This window comes from Plasmodium knowlesi (assembly GCF_000006355.2).
Source record: "Plasmodium knowlesi strain H genome assembly, chromosome: 12".
NCBI classification, from domain to species: domain Eukaryota; phylum Apicomplexa; class Aconoidasida; order Haemosporida; family Plasmodiidae; genus Plasmodium; species Plasmodium knowlesi.
This window is the reverse complement of record NC_011913.2, coordinates 851,880-869,208: the sequence shown is the minus strand read 5'-3', so window position 1 is coordinate 869,208 and position 17,329 is coordinate 851,880. Positions and strand designations below refer to the sequence as shown.

General features: G+C 37.9%; 1 protein-coding gene across 1 annotated transcript; it reads right to left on the bottom strand.

Annotated features, from left to right (window-relative positions):
* Positions 1 to 570: 570 nt before the first annotated feature.
* PKNH_1219100 (conserved Plasmodium protein, unknown function) lies at positions 571 to 12,813 on the bottom strand (the record flags this gene model as incomplete). Its single annotated transcript, XM_002260207.1, has 1 exon — positions 571 to 12,813. The coding sequence occupies one exon, from the start codon at positions 12,811 to 12,813 to the stop codon at positions 571 to 573; it is 12,243 nt and encodes a 4,080-aa protein (XP_002260243.1).
* Between the last annotated feature and the right edge of the window lie 4,516 nt (positions 12,814 to 17,329).

Below are 17,329 nucleotides of genomic sequence, written 5' to 3'. Positions count from 1 at the left end.
TTTTTAATATATAAATGGGATTTTTCTTTAAAAAGTTGTAATAGCTTTAAAAAAATACATACTGAACAAGAAAAAATTGATGCTACTAAAAACAAGCCTGCACCTATATAGGTTGCGAATACACACACACGTACGCGTAAAAATGCAGCACAACTTTTTCTATTATTAATAATTAAATGTATATCAAACAAATATATCTATCTCTGGATATGAGATATTTAACTCATGTGGTAAAACATACTTGTCCAAGTATGTTATACTAATAAAATCACACATAAAAAAAATGAGCGAAAAAAAAAAAAAAAAGGGAGAAAGGCATAGGCCACTATGTCTTGGGGATTAATCAAAAGAAACGAACGATAGATAAAAAAAAAAAATGGTAATGGATGATTAAGAAGAAGGATATTAAAAAATGACGTAAAAAAAAAGTTAATTTACACAAATACATACATTACATATGGACAACACACACATAATATTATGATACGTATATGCATATCATCACATGATACTTACAAAGCTAATATGCATGTGTCTAAATGTACTTCCCAAAACCACAGATGGGCCTATCTACTGTATATCAATATACTGAATTATGTCATCGTGGTTTACGCTGCTATTAATATATAACTCCCTGTTATTCTCGCAGTAATTTTTATTTTTTCCATTTTCCTGTTCCTGGAAAAAAATCTCCCCACCGTCACTATCACTGTCATTATTGTTGCCATTATTGTTGCCATTATTGTTGCCATTATTGTTGCCATTATTGTTGCCACTATTATTGCTACTATTCCTGTTGTTACTATTGCTATGATCATTCTGCTCGCAATATTTAAAGAAATGTCCGTTCGTTTTATTAAAATGTGTTTTATCATTTTCTCCGTCAAAATGATTGCTATATATGCTTAATTCTTCGGGTGCAAAAGCCCTGTTTCTTTTTGACTTAAAGTTGTTTATTCCTCCTAAGTGCACGTCCTGCTTGTGCAGGTTCCCCTGCTCCGGCTCGTGGTCCACGTCCCCTAACTTATCTTCTACTGCTCTTTCGCTGAATGACATGATATTTTTGCAAGTGCCACTGTTGCACTCATCATCGTCTTCCATCCTGTCAACAAAGTAGTTCAGGTACTTCAGCTGGTTGCACAGTTCGAGCTCGCTCCGGGCCACTTCTGCCGCTCCCTGCATATGGTTAGTACACCCACCATCCATCTGTGGAACGCGATTTATGCAGTTTATGAAGTTTCCCCTGCTAATATGGTCTCCACCCATGCAATTCACATTCCCTTCATTGCCGTTTTTTCCATTGCCACTGTTCTTCTCATCATTCATCAGCACATTCTGCATATGGTATGTACTGCGCGCCATGTACACGTTGTCCTCGTGGCCAGTTCTTCCTTCCTTCATGTGGTCACTTAGCGCGATTTCCCTTTGATTGTCCATTTCATTCCGGTTATGGAATGAACTTCCATATGGGTTAACCAACTCGTACTGGTTGGCCATGACATATGGAATGACCTCTTCGTACGCGCTCTCCTCTTCGGAATCATCCCTCTGTGTATTGTTGTTTTTCCTAACATACGCGTTCCCCGCTTCGTAACCACCTTCCCCTGTGTAGCCTTCTTGCTGACACAAAAGGGGTAACTTCTCCACCGCCACGGTATCCTCATCGCACAGTACATTTTCCGCATACTTCTTTTTGCTCCTCTTGCGCTTGTTCAGCAACTCATTCTCAATGTAGTCGTTGACATACATGCTGTAGTAGTCTTGATTGTTTATTGTCTTCTCTACTTTCTTCATTCTCAGATTTTTGGTCTTACAGAGAACATACGTGTTATTCACCGAGTCGTACATGTACATGTCGTTAAAATAGGTGTTGCACACATCGAATAAATTATCTTTGAGGGTAACGTTCTTCTTAAGGCACAACCTCTTAATGTGTAATCTGGACTTCACATTATTCAGTGTATTATTCAAGTACTCGTTGTGCTTCAAAGATTGCTCATAGCTAATAGCAAAATGGTACACGTTGTTAATAAAACTGTTGTAATGGTTTTGTATGTTAAAGAAGATGCATTCATTTTTCTTTAATTGTTCATACTGGAGTATATATGTGGGTAGGCAGTCGTTCTTGCATTTTATCAATTCCTTGTGGCTTGCATAATCTGGGAGCTGTATCAGGTAGTATACATTGGGTTTCTTATCCACCAGGGGGTTGAAGTTCCTTCTGCGACTTACTCTCTTTTTGAATACCTGTACTTTCCTGTTTTTGGTGTGTCCATTGTTACTTCCTTTACTGGCAGTGCCATTACTGACTCGACCACCTCTAACATGAGTTGCTCTCGGGTCGGTGTTCTTTCCAGCGTACTTATCCACCTTTGCACTAACTTTCGACTTTTTGTTTTTCCTCTTATTGCCCTTAATCAAACTGTTGTCTGTTGAGTTGCCGCTTAACACGCTGTTTCTCTTTTTCCTTCTCAAAGACATGCCTGTGTTTGTCCTGTTACCATGTTCTCCTTCCTCCAGGGGTTGTTTTTCTTCATTAGTGGAGAAGGTATTTTTCATTTTCTTATTCCACACCACACCTTCTTTGTTAACTTTGGTAATTTTGTCTTCCCTCAAATCTTTTGCACTTCTGCGATCGGCACTATTATTATACATTTGATAATCCTTTTTGTTAGTGCATAATCTATTTCCACCCTTGCTCTTGTTTTTGCAGAAGGTTCTACTCCCGCTGTTGTGATTGTTTCCATTATTACTTCGTAAATTTCTGGCTACCATTGGGATGTTTTTTTCGCCGTCCTGTTGGGTTAAATTACCACCAGATTTGGCATCCTTCCCGTTTCTGGAGCTTCCTGCTCCCCCATTGATAAATACAAAGTCATTCGAGTTGTGGTTTTCCGTCTCCACATCTTGGTAGTCTTGCATCTTTTGCCCCTCCTCGTTATCATCCTCATCAGTATCGTCTTCTTCCTCTTCTTCGACATCATCATCGCTTTCTTCTTCCATGTAATAATCATCATCATCATCATTGAGGTCTGAGTAATCATCAGAAAATCTCGAAGTTCGGCTACTGTTATTGTTATGTTCTTCATAGATCTTGTGCCTTTTGCCTTTGGCACCTTTACCTGTACAGACGTCACCTACATCATCACATTTGCCATTAGAATCTCCAATTATTTTTATACCAAAATTGTAGGTACTTCTTTTTTTAAGCTCATACTGGAATTTTCCCATATTATAAACCTTCAGTTGATACTGTTCGAATTTCTTCACATCGAAGCTTCTGTATATTTTCGAAATGATTAAATTGTATAGGTTCCATTCTGTGAAGGTTATAAATTTGGTGTTTTCGTAGGAATTATTTTTATAATATTTATTAATTCTTTTCTTCTTCATTTGCAGCGATTCCAACAACTTGTTACTCACATTCAGGTCTACGTTTTCCCATAGATTTGTGTAAATGTTGAAGTAGTATATATCATTGGCACTGCTGCTGTTCATTTCTGCCTGCTGCATTTGGGATTGTAAGGGAATCGATTGAATCATCTTCCCTCCGCAGTGCTCCTTCTCGTTCTTCATCATTTTGTAAACATTGTACGTGTCGTCGGAGCCGTATATTTTTCCCCTTCTCTTGCGACATTTTCGGACTGTTTCTTGTATTTCTTTATTTTGCAACTCATCAATACTCTGCGACCACATATTGTTCCGTATGCAGTTAATCTTGTGATATATATATTTAAACATGATGTCATTTTCCTCCATGGATGAGTCAACATTTATTTCAAACTCGATCGGTGCGCTGCTCCCAAGTGTTTGGGTGTTCATTTGGAAGCTACCATCAGCGTAATCGTCACTGCAGTGATGGTCACTACTTATGTCACCACTGCTGCTGTTCTCCACTTCAGACTCTAGTACACACTTTATCAGCTCATGCGCGTTGTCGCTGTCAAGAGAATTCTCACTAACATATCCATCATACGTGTCAACATTTCTTCTGCTTTCCTTAAATTCATCCTTGGTATCATTCTTCACCTGCTCCTCTTTCGGTTTGATTATTTTATTTTTCAAAGTGCCCTTACATTCCCCGTCATCCTTAAAGGTTATATCATTTTTGATGTTCCGTTCATCCCTTGGATCGTTTATTTTTTTCGGAAACAAATTCTTCTCACTCGGAATACCTGCTGTGGTGTAGTATTCTTTCCCCCTTTCACTTTTCTCCACAACTCCATGTGCAAATTTCATCTCGTTTTTGACCACACAATTGTAATCACTTTCGTTTGTGGTGGTAGCGTCAAAGGGGACGCTCCCCCTTGTTCGCTTTTTCTCATCATTGTCTAATTCTTCCTTTTCTCTAAAAGGAGTTGTTGTGCCTAAACCGAGGCTATCATCCTCAACCTTTACTTCACCCATGTAACTATTACCCTTATGATGAAACTTGCTATTAATGATGTTCTGTAAATCTCTCAACTGCTTTATTACCTTTTTGAAGCAGAACATTTCCTCTTTAATTCGAAGGGAGGGATAGTCTGCATCTTCTTCTTTGCTCAGATCATAAGGATCAGCAATGTTCTGAATCACTTCTCTGTTCTCCGCGCCATTCTTAATGTGGGTACCTACATCCCCCTTATGGGTGATCCCAATATATGGCACGGATGGGACAAGGCTATCCTCACTGTGGGAGGCATCAAAAGAACTCCTCTCGTCCAATATTATGGTATTATTCTTCTGATCATTTGAGCAGAGTACCACTGGGCTCCTTCTTCCAGATAGGAGATTATTTTCGCTGTTGCTGCAACAACTACTGATGCTTCCTTTGGACTGTTCTACGTTACGGATGGAATCGTTATACCTAGGTATACAATCCAAGGAGAGAGTAGAACCGTTCTCATTTTTGCACTCGAAGAATATTTTCTTTTTATAAAACATGAGCAATTGGTTGTAGCAGAGGTTCTCATTCAGATTGAGTATTTTCAGCATTTTTTCTCGATCTTTAAAATCCTCTTTAAAAAAATTATCGTACATGTCGTCAAAGAGGCAGAAAAAATTTATATTCAGGGAAATGTACGATGACGAACAATTGTATACGTTGCTTCTTGCGCTCACTTCTGGATTTGTATTTCCACTTGCACTTGTATTTAAGTTTGTATTTGTATTTGTATTCATATCATCGTAGTAAAAATTTTGATCCATGGAATTTTTATCCTTTTCCTCCGTTGCGTCGATGTTGTTACTCTTCGATCTGCCCTCTTCCTCCTGCATCCGTTCATGTTGCGAGGGGTTCTCTTCTCCTTCGTCATCCTCATCCGCTTGATCGTCGCCATCGTCGATTTCGTCCGTCCCGCCATTCGATTCATCATTATCATCATCATTCTCCTCTTCCTCATCGGTTCCGTCCTCCCCCTCCATGCACCTCCTGTACAACATCTTCTGGAACAGCAATTCTTTAAGATCACCCTGCGTTAAATTTTCTATATCTATCGACAGTGAGCCATTCGTCTCTTCCGCCTGCTTAATATCCTTTCCAACTGTACCGTTAAAAATATGACTTCCTTCCTTTTCCCAGAGTGTGTCCCTTAAATCGATATAATATTCCTCGTTCAGTTCTCCGTTTAATTCATTTGGCACGTTAAGATTCTCATAAGTACCATCATTCAGAACGCTAAGACTTTGTGCATAATTTGGTACATTCAAAACGGTGTCATAATAATCTTCATCATTTGAGTTAAAAATGAAGGCATATTTTTCTTTATTCATTATTTGAAATTGGTCGAAACATTCCATTTTTTTCATCATCCTTGGTAGGCTATTACTGGGGCATGCCTCGTCCTCTCCCAACCTTGGCGCGTGGAAATTGTCGTCAAGTTGGTACTCAAATTCGGTGCCACACTCATCCAATTTATTATTTCCCCCGCTACTACTACCACCAGAATAATCAACATTGCCAATGCTGTAATCAAAACTTGGATGTATCATATCCGTAACCTCGTTGTACTGTCCATCCTTGACGCTTTCATTTTTGCAAATGTCTATTTCTTCCACGTGGGAAAAATCATCATCGTCATATATATTTCTTTCATTCAAATTACTTCTCCAGTTGTACATTTCTACCATTCTTAATTGATTAAATCTTGCATGCTCTCCGTTAAGATTGGACAGAAGTTTGCTTTTCTGAGCCTCCTCCTGTTCCTCTTCTCTCTCCTTCTTTATCAAGATATTATCCCCTTGTACGAGCACCGTTTCCTCCTCCTGCACGTCATTTGTCGTATTGTTATTATTGTCGTCGTAGTTGGAGTCATCGTTGTTGCTGTCATCACAATTATCGCTGTGATTCAAGTTGTTATTCCTGTATATGTTGTGACTGCAGAGATTATCAGTGCACATGTTACCACTGTAAATTTCTGCATTGGAAAGGTTATCGCCGTACAGTTCGCCAGGGTAAAGGTCGCCTTCGCACAAGTTCCCACTGTACATATTGTCCATATCATGGTTGACGTCACCGATGTTCGTGGATCCAATATTTTCATCGAAGATATTTTCCCCGTAGACGTTTGCATCTGACAGGTTTGGGTTGTCAATATTCGTTTCGTCCATGTTAGTATCATCCGCGTTGCCCTGATTCATGCTCAGCTCGTCCTCATGCGGCATGTCGCCAATGAACGAATCGCTTACACGTCGATCTGTATTTACATCATTGTCACTGACCCGGCTGAAGCTGTCGTCGTTTGCACTCGCGTCGCTTGCTCTGCGACCAATTGCGCACTCGCCATGAAGATGATTATCATCACAACTGTTATGTTCGTACAAGGAAAGCAAGTCTCTGTGGGAGCTCTTAAACTGAGACATGTGGTACGCACTAATATTCTTCCTCTGTAGTTTCCTAATTAAATTGCCGGGGGCGTTAAAGTCAATATTGTTATTTGGCATACACTTCACATTACCCTGTATGTTTATCGCGTCTGTCATTACGCGTCCATCCTTCAAAAGGCTGCTCTCGCTTTTGCTAGCCTTCCTGTTATTATAAAAATAATTGCTCCCTCCACAATTATTAATATTGATAATATTATTCTGGCAATAGTTACTGTAATAATTATTGGAGTTACTTATGTTATTTTTTATAACTAGATTATTGTATATATTGTTGAAGGTGTCTGCTTTGGTTTGGAAGTTGATATTGCTGTTCATGCTGTTCTGGAAATTACTATATGTTGCGTTAGGAGTTGTATTGTTTTTAGTTGTGTTTCTTCTTTTGGGAGAGCTCGATATATTTTTCCTCCTTCCGTCACAACTGGAGGAAAAGATACTGCTGCACTCGTTATTGCTTCCATTGCTATCATTGCTAGCCTGGCTGCTACAGCTCCTATGAGTGCTGCGTCTGTTATATCTGTTATGGCGATTGTGTCGGTTATGATCACTGTTGCGGTTGTGTTCTTCGCAACTACCGTGGCTACTTCCCCGGTGGCGCTCTCCGTAACTCCCATGATTCCTATGTCTGACGTGGCCCCTATTATCCAGAGGGTGTCTACTGTACCCGTTGCCCCTGCAGCCGCTTCGCCCTCTGGTACCCTTTGGCATAGATATCCCCCGAGCCAAGGAGTTGTCACCTTTCGCATTGGACAACTCCTTTATCATGTTAATCAAAATGGCCCTCAAAATATGCTCATCCGTACATTCCCCTCTGAAATTATCCCCATTACCTCCCTCTTGAAAGGAATGAAAATTTGAGTTCTTCCTGTTGCTAAAATCGTCTATAATTTTCATAATTCTCTGCTGACAATTGTTGGGTATTTCGTTATTTTCATACTTTTTCATCAGTGCACTAAAGTCACTGTCGAAATTTTGGAAGTTTTCCATTTTGTCGGTGTCTTCCGTACAGCTCACACTGTTCAGATCCTTCCCCTCACCTGATCCAGAAGTTGCCTCGTCTCTCTTTCTGTCAAACACATCTTCCCCCCTTATTGCCTTTAACAAATTGCTGGACTGGACATCCTGCTGTGCGCTAGGATTAATTAGGCCGCTCCCTTCGTGATACCGTTGGTGCTGCTCTTCATTTGGTCTCAAGCTTTCGTTTAATAGTTCGTCCACGCTTTCCTCGTCGCCTCTAATTGTGAGGTTGCTCTTTATGTGACATAAGATTTCGTTATACGCACTTTCATTGACATGGCTGCTACTATCGTTGACATGACTGCTACTATCGTTGACATGACTGCTACTATCGTTGACATGACTGCTACTGTCGTTGACATGGCTGCTACTATCGTTGATATAGCCGCTGCTGTCGTTGATATAGCCACTACTGTTCCTGACATGGTTACTATTGTTGGCGTGATCGCTACTACGATTATTGCAGCTCCCGCTATTGTCCTCACCGCTATTGGCCTTATGGCCATCGTTCTCATTTTCGATACTGGACAGGTTGTCATACAAGATCATATCATTCATTCTCTTAAGGGTGCTAAGGCAATTATGAAAGAAGCTATTCACTTGATCCATGACACTTTTTGCATTATTATAATTATCACTAGTATTCAGACTAACGTTGTTAAGTGGGCTTTTCTTCTTGTTGTGGTAGTTGCCGTTGTTGTTGTTGGCATTTTCCTTCGGGTCATCCTTCTCACATTTCTCTTCCTCCACCTTGTGGATGCTACTGTCGCACTTGATACTGTCCTGGCCGCTTAGCAGATTATTGTTCTGATTGTGCTCGAGGCCATTATTACTCGACTTCGCGTGTCCCGCATGATGGGAACAGTTTGCGAGGTTTACTTGTCCTTCCAGCTCAGGTATCTCCACTGTGGCATTACTGTTTTCATTTTGTAATCCCTTCTTTGTGTGTGCCATGCAGTTCTTACAAGACTGCAGGTAATAATCGTACAGTAGGTCCATATTTTCGTTCGACAGATTAGCGGTTTGGTTCATGTTGCTATGAGAATTGTTCGCATGATTAAAATTATCTGGATGACTATTACTACTGTTGTCATTCGTGTCGTTATTCCTATAACATGCGTCGGGGCAATTTTTTGTGCTCATTTTTTCGCATTCTTCGGGGTGAACCCCATCCAGGACACTATTTTTACTACTATCGCTACTGCTCCTCTGGATACTGCTCGCGTTATTCATCACGCTATTGTTGATAATATTTTCGCTGACATCGATAGTGTTGTTTTCATTATCTCCACTCCAACTTGGATGGTCGTTTTTCGCTTCATCGCCCTCCACGTAGCTACTTTTTGACTCATCCTTCGGTAGTGTTTCTTTCTTAATATGGTAATCAATATTATCCGTTTGGTTTGTATCTCCAGCCATTGCAACTGCGGAAGGGGGTGAAATATCCCTCCTCGTAATATCCTGTTCTACCTTTATTTTGTTTCTATTGATGTTTCCGCTGTGTGGTAAGGCACAGTGGACATTTCCAAGGTCATCATAGTTACATTTCATTGCTCCCCTTATCAAATTTATTATATTATCGATGCTATTACAATGTGGGTTCCTATGTTCAGTATCATTCCTTGCAGGGCAATTGTGAAGATGTTGCTCACCGGCAAATTCACATAATTTGTTTAAGCTTATATGATGTGCCATGTTGCTACAAGTAGGTTCACTACCACTCTTTATCTGTACCCTATTATTTTTCCCACTTTGGCGTGCATTAGAAATTTTGGACAAAATATCCCCCTTATTTGATGCTAATTGGCTCATTTCACTGCTAGGTACATTTCTTAAAAAATCTGCTATGGTGTTGTTTAAAATGGCTTTGCTTAAAATGTCGTTGTATTCGTTAGTTCGGCAAGCATCAGTGCCGTAATTTCCATCATGACTGTCATTACTCCTAGTTGTACTATTCGAATTGTCGTTCATACCTTTCTTCACAGTTCTACAATTATTGTTAAACTGCAACATAAATTTTATTACATCCTTTGCGATGCTATCATATGTGGAATTATCTGCTAACCTGTTTTCATCCTTATTAGGTGCGGCGTCCCTTACTTCCTTCATCATATTGTAATGGACACAATCAGCACGGTCATTATTATACTGCCTCCTTGTCCTACTTCGGAAGTTGTACTCCGATAAGTTAATATCTCTGTTTCCGTTAAGGCTCACGGTAGCGTTTCTACTGCTACTATTGCTAGCTTTACCGTTAGTTACATTGTTAGTGATTCTTCTACTGATCCTGTTACTGACATGATGGCTCGCATTCATACAGTTCTCCTGGATTCTGTCCTCCTCGCTCACTGCTACGTTCGGTAATCTGTCATCCCCCTGTTCGAACGATTTATCACGGTGATGATGATAATGGTGAAAATGGAAGCGTTTATCCCTCCTTGTTCTATCACTCCCAAAATTATCGCCCATATACAAATATTCCCTTGATTCATTCTCCTTATATCTTTGGCCAAAACTGTCCTTTTTGTGTACATTTAATGGCAAATGTTTGCTTAACATGTTTTTGTTCCGTTCAACGGTGTTTTCATCTCTTTCTCTACTGCAGATATTTTTCATATATTCCTTCAGAATTAATTTGATTAATTCTATGTTGGCTTCATCCTCCAAATCGGCATTTGCCTCCACCCCGTCCGGAGTTCTGCTTTCCCCATGATGCGCGGCTCTGTCACTACCGATGCTCTTTGCGTTTATACCGTTCTCATTCCTATTGCCGCTACTATGTGCCCATTTTTTGTGCATCTCGGCAGAGTCCTCTACGAACCTCTGAAAACTGCTCGATGATGGGATGCCTGGATGCTCATTCTCCTGGGGATGAGAATGGTACTTCATAGCACTGCAATTCAGCTTGTTAAAAATGTTTAGCAGTGCATTCGTTGATATTTCATTTAACATGTGGACATTTTCATGGAAAACGGAACTGTTGTTATTATATCGCATGTGGTGATACCTTCCTTTTGAGTTCCTATTTTTATCTGTTTTCTCCCTATTCATTTTTTGGTTCATTCCATTTTCCTTCAAAAAGTTAACTAACTCTCTCCTGAAATCATCCACGTTCGCAGATATATTACTTCCTCTGTTGTTTTTTTTTAAAATGTTTGAATTTTCTTCTGCGTCGCTCTGTACATTGGTAGCGGCAATGTCACCGTTTGCCTTCCGCCTCATAACGGGTGCACTGCTTTCGTCCTTGCCACCGTCGCAATCGTTGCTATTGCTAAATCTACTTTTACTGTTGTCGATTTGTTCTTCTGGGGGATTATCATCCCTTTGGCGGTTATCATCCCCTTGGCGGTTATCACCCCTATCGAGGCGAATTATGTCCGCCGGGCGACTTTCCTCACCATGTACAACCGAGCTGGTTTCCTCCAGCTCGCGAATTTCATCCGTTACTTTCTTCAAAGAATAATTATCATTTTCCTTATTCACAGACAAATTATGTGAATTCGCATTTTTATTTTTTTCCTCCGATTTGCTACTTTTTTCTAATCCGAATTGGTTGTGAAATAGTTCCTTAATAATGCCCAAGTTCTTCTCACCTTCCTCATCACAATTTTTTTTAGTCATTTCATCGTCCCGTGCTTTGGACGTATTTTCCATTCTAGGCGATGCGCACAAGGCGTACTCCTTGTTGTAACTATAATTGGGATTTACATCCACGTTTGCCGCAACGCTGGCATGAGCACTACCGCAGATGTTCGAATCGGCGCTCGAATCGGTGCTCGAATGGTCGTTCGAATCGGCCATCCAGTGCGCCTTCCTGTCATCATTTAAGCTAGCAGTTACGCTGGAGCTTATGCTGGAATTCACGCTGGAAAACACATTCGCGCGTGCGCTTATGCACGTGCTGACATTTGAGTTCGCCTTGGAACTACTACTTACCACTCTGCGCAAGTTGTACTTCGACGCACTCTTTTTTCCACATATTTTTTGCCTTACTTGGAGCTCCGCCTTATGACAGCTCCTTCGGCTCACATTTCTGCTGGATACTTCATCCAAGTCAACATAACTTCCAAGCTTGTCACCCTTGTTCCAAATGTCGCCATTTAAGTTTTCGTCGGGAAGGATGTTCCCACCACCGATGCCATTATCAGTACTGCCAAAGTCACCGTTAAGGAAGCCTACTTTCGCGTCACTTATGTTTGCATTACCATGATGAATAAAATTAACATCTCCCTGGGTATGAGCATTCGTAAGTACAAACGCATCACATTTTTTCCTGTTCCTTTTCGTAAAGTCATTTATTTTAATGAGACGACTTAAAAAATTATCATTATCCGAATTATACATGATGCCAATTTCGTTCCTTAATTTTATAATATAATTATCGAAGTAGGTGATGAGGTAAACGTATTTCAGCATAATGTCTTTTATATCAGTACAGACGAAAGTTTTTTCTTCTATTTCGTCTTCCTTCCCATGAACCCATTCGGGTTCACGTACATGACTGGGTTGTTCAATCACATGACCAGGCTGTTCAGTCACATTATCGGGCAGTTCAGTCACATAACCCGGTTGTTGACGCACCTGTCCAAAATCATTTTTCAGATTTATGCCAATGGAGGTATCACTTTTTTCTTTTATTAAATCTTGCCTAACCGTTTTAAGTAATAAAACCCATTCACACCTATATTTATCTTCCTTTTTTTTTATGCGAAATAAAATGTTATCTTCATATTCTTTGTGAAATGGTTTTAAGGTAAGAACAAGGTTTTTAATATGATCTAATTCTTTATCACAGAAAGTATAGTTACCTTCATTGTCATTTATGGGATTTCCTTGCATGCTTCTATTGGCCTCTTTAATTTCAGTAGTGATTATCACCCCATTACTATTAATGAAAGTAATACTTGACAGGTGTGCGGAGTTTAGTTCGTTCATTATTTTTCAGGTGGTGCATTTGACGAATAACTTACGTACAGGTGCTGTATGTGCATCCATATATGCATTCGTGTTTTTGCGTGGTTGCTTTTTAGTGATGAGCTGCATTCGAGAGTTTGCCTTTTGCACTTCGAACGTTTGTACGATCGTTCTTTCACACATCAATGCGTCCATGCGGATGCACCTTTGTACAATTCTGCCTTTGCCAATTGTGCCTCTATACACTCGTACACGAACGTGTTCGTACCTCCCTACATATGCATATGCACTCATGTGTACATATATATGTATGCATATACATACGTACACACCTATGTGCAGAGGTATGCATATATATATGCATTGTACTAGAGATGCAAGAGGGCAAAGGAAAAAAAATAAATATGTATCTTCTACAGGGCAACAAGAAAAAAAAAAAAAAAAAAAAATAGGCTACTAGAAGGGGCACGAATGACTTGTGATATCAATATGCACATCAAAACCTTCCTATTTTCTGAAAGTTTTTTTTTCCCCTCCAAATGTTAAAGAATATGAATTTAATTCAAAATTTTCATGTCCATTATTTTTAAAATAATTGTATTATGAGAATACCTTGCGGGATTATGTACAAGTATACGTACGCACACATGTAAAAAATGAATATACACGTGTGTTCTGTGCTTATCGAAATGTTAACATACTAACAATAGATTCACATGTTCTTTACACCTTTGCAGAGTTACACAGTGAGGTATACGTACGCATACGTTGCGCTCTTGCTCCGTCTCCACAGTTAGGGGAGAGGCTTGACATATCCTCCATTTACATAGGAGCACGTAAACATGAGAAAGGAAGAATGAAAAACAGTTATTGGAAAAAAGGAACTGTTCACTGAGTAATTTTTTTTAACTTGATCAAGCAAAATTCTTTGGCACTATGAATGTAAATGAATACATACATCAAATGGAGTTTAATTTTTCGGGCTCATTCTTGGGGGCATTGACTAATGGATAATCATGTAATAGTTAAAAAATATGCTATTAAAAAGTTAATAACAATGGTGGTAGCGGTGGTAAGGATGGAACGATGTTAACGATGGTATTTTAGCTAATTAAGCTAATTCTACCAAATAGCATAATAGTAGCTTCGCACAGGCAGTGACAATAGCAGTGATTTGAAGAATGTATTTGTTTCAATGTTGCAAGTGCGGCAATTGCATAAATGTAACGTTATATGGAAAACTACTCTCCTTTTTTATCATTTCAGTAACATATTAGCTGTAAAAGCATACTTAATTCTCCTGCTATATTTGGTGTCAAAGGCGCGCTTCACTTGTTTTAAGAAGTGGTTTAAATGTGCACAAAGGAGAAAAAACATATGACGCTTTGTCATATATGAACGCACATGCATTTTGTACACACGTACCACACGTGCCTTTTCGAATGTACACCATAGGTTATGACGCAGTGCAAGAATATTCAAAGGTCAATGGTGTTCTCACACGTTTTTTTTTATGAGTGGACGCGCGAGCGTAAAAGTACCTGCAACTTGCACATGTATATATACCACATATATATATATGCTACATACACATTGCGCATGCTTGACATGGAAACCATTTCGTACCGCTTCACATCAATTTTACATGACCCTCACACCGTTTCGCGTCATTCGATATCACTCCGTCACCTTTGACACTTAGCACCTTTGCATATTTTTCTCTTTGCCTCTTTTTTGTGATATCTATGTTCTCAATAATGCCATTTATTAATTTATACATATGGATATTTACGCTACATGAAGATTTCACTGAATAATTAGCAGGGGCGATGAGTACACGTAGCTGTGCTCTTTTTTTTTTTTTTCTTCTTCTCCTTTTAATTCGTGCTTTATGGTATGGACGCTTTCCCCCATTCGGGACATACATTTTAAAAATAAAAATGAAAAAATATATCACTGACGAGCATGTGCAAATGATATATGGGCAAACTATCAAATATACAACTTTACAAATGAGTGATCGTGTAAGTGCGTATGATCTGCTACCATATGTCGTGATCTGCGCACGCCACATTCCACATATATATAAATATATACGACTATATATTTATATATATATATATATATATATATATATATATATATATACATATATGTACACGGGCACTTATACGAAGTACTACACCACGTATATGTATATATGCACTAGGTACCGCTCAAACAGTGCACGCCAAGGCGGACCAAACGAAAATACATAAAATATATATGTGCATATTATAAGTACAATTACACCAATGTTTGTATATATATTTTCCCATCAAGCAAACGCAAAGTGCGCAAGTTTGCCAATTTGAAACAATCTACATTACAAGAACATCTCATAGATATTATTATCTATATATCTACACATGTATACGGTAAATAATCGCAAGGCATACAATTTAAAAAAGCGAATTATATTTTCTCATCCGTTATTGGAAAAAAAAAATATATATATATACATGAGTAACTATGTGCGGAGGTTCACTTAAACGAAAAATCCTTTTTTTGTTTTCTCTTTAAATCAAAGCATTTTGCGAAAAAAATCAATAAATGAATTAATAAATGAACAAATATGAATATATATATGCACTTATATACAAAAAATATATATATATTTTTTTTTTTTTTCCATCGAAACATGCATTTCCAATGTCTTTTTCATATTTAAATTTTAAAACCGGCTTTCTTTATAACACGTACAGAAAATTTTGTTCCTTTTGCGCTTTTTCCATGGACGATCAATTCTCCATATAAACAGTGTACATTAATGAACCGCTTATTTATTGCCATGCACATTTTACATGTTAAAATGTTTTTCTTTTTTTTGGCCAAGCTAATTTAAGTATTGGGAAATTTTATCGTTTCTAAGAACCCCCAAAGAATGGTAACCAGTGGATCCCGAATTCTTATTTCTACAATTAAAAATATGGTAGTGTAAATTAGGCAAGGCAAAAACGCGCTTTTTATACGCATAATATGTAACAACTGGTAAATGGGAAGCAATTTTTTTTTCCTTCAAATCATCATTTCATGAATACCAGTTTTGCTAAAAATAAAGGGATTAAAAACGTTTTATTTTGCCGCGTGAATATATATAAACCAATTTTAATTCTACCAAAATAGACCACCACCAAAATGTGATATATGTAAAATTAAAAAATATATATACATATACAAAAATAAGCGGCAAAAAGAAAGAGAGCATACCACGCGATATTTCCCATTATAGCACTGTAAAACCATTGCATAAATTTATTCATGCACTACTCGTTTTGTTCTGTTTTGTTTTGTTCCTTCTAAAATTACCAAAAAAAATTAGTTAAAAGAGAAAAAAGAAAATTGCGAACTTCCAACTATTTAATCCCATTTTGCTTTTTATAATATAACAAATGGGAAGTCATTCGAAAAAATCAATGTATCCCCCACAAGAAATTTAGGTCTTTTTTTCATGTACACAATTTGGGAGAAAAAAAACAACAACAATGTACTTAGTCCCGTAAGGAAGTGTAAACCCCTCAAATATATAAACTAATGATTTAAATGAATTAAATGTTTACTATGCATTGGTTGCCTTTTCCTTGTATTACGACATACACCCATTTTCAGAAAAGTCTAAAGATTGTTCCTTTTTTTTTTTTTTCCTTTTTGCCAAATGGAGCATAGTTCTCTCATTTTTTTTTTTTAAACAATTTTTTTCTGTTCCATTTCACTGGATAATTGAATTTATTCAATTTTCACACCAAAAAATGGAAACTTTTGTTCACTAAAGAGGAAATTATTATTGCATTAATTTCATGGAGCTATTGTTTGTATTATTATAATTTCCCGCATTGCATACGCAAATTTCGTCATATATATAAAACATGAATGAAGACCGACATGGAAACTGCCATTTTGAGAAAAAAAAAAAAAATTGTTTTTTAATTAGCCTCTTTTTAGAGTATTTACTACTCATTATAGAGTATTTTCTGTTTTTTAACCCATTTCGCAAAAAATAAAAGAATTAAGGATTGACTAGCTTTATCGACAGTGCACTCGTAAAGAATTTTTACGGATATTTATTTCGGGGTCGAAACAATGATGTGTATTCCTATGCCTTTGCACGGTTGCATATGCTTTCCTTCCTTGTACACATACGCATCTATATAATAAATTATCGATCGAACATGTATTCCTCTTTTCGCGCGCAAATATCACGTGAGCACATGGAATATGAAAAAATGATAATAAAAAAGGGGGCTAAAAATGAAAGGGACTAAAAGAACAATAAATTTATGTACTCCTTTTTTATCACATTACAATGAACTTTTTTTTCTGATATATTCTTGTGTAATTTTTTACGCGATTTTTCCAGTTGATCTGCTTAGCATACTAAATTCAATGTTCATAACCTATCCTTTAAAAATATAAAATTTTCTTCACCACTGTTTCGATCTATTTTCGCCATTTTGAGCCATTTCGAAGGTAATGAATAAAAAAAAATAAATTCTCCGTT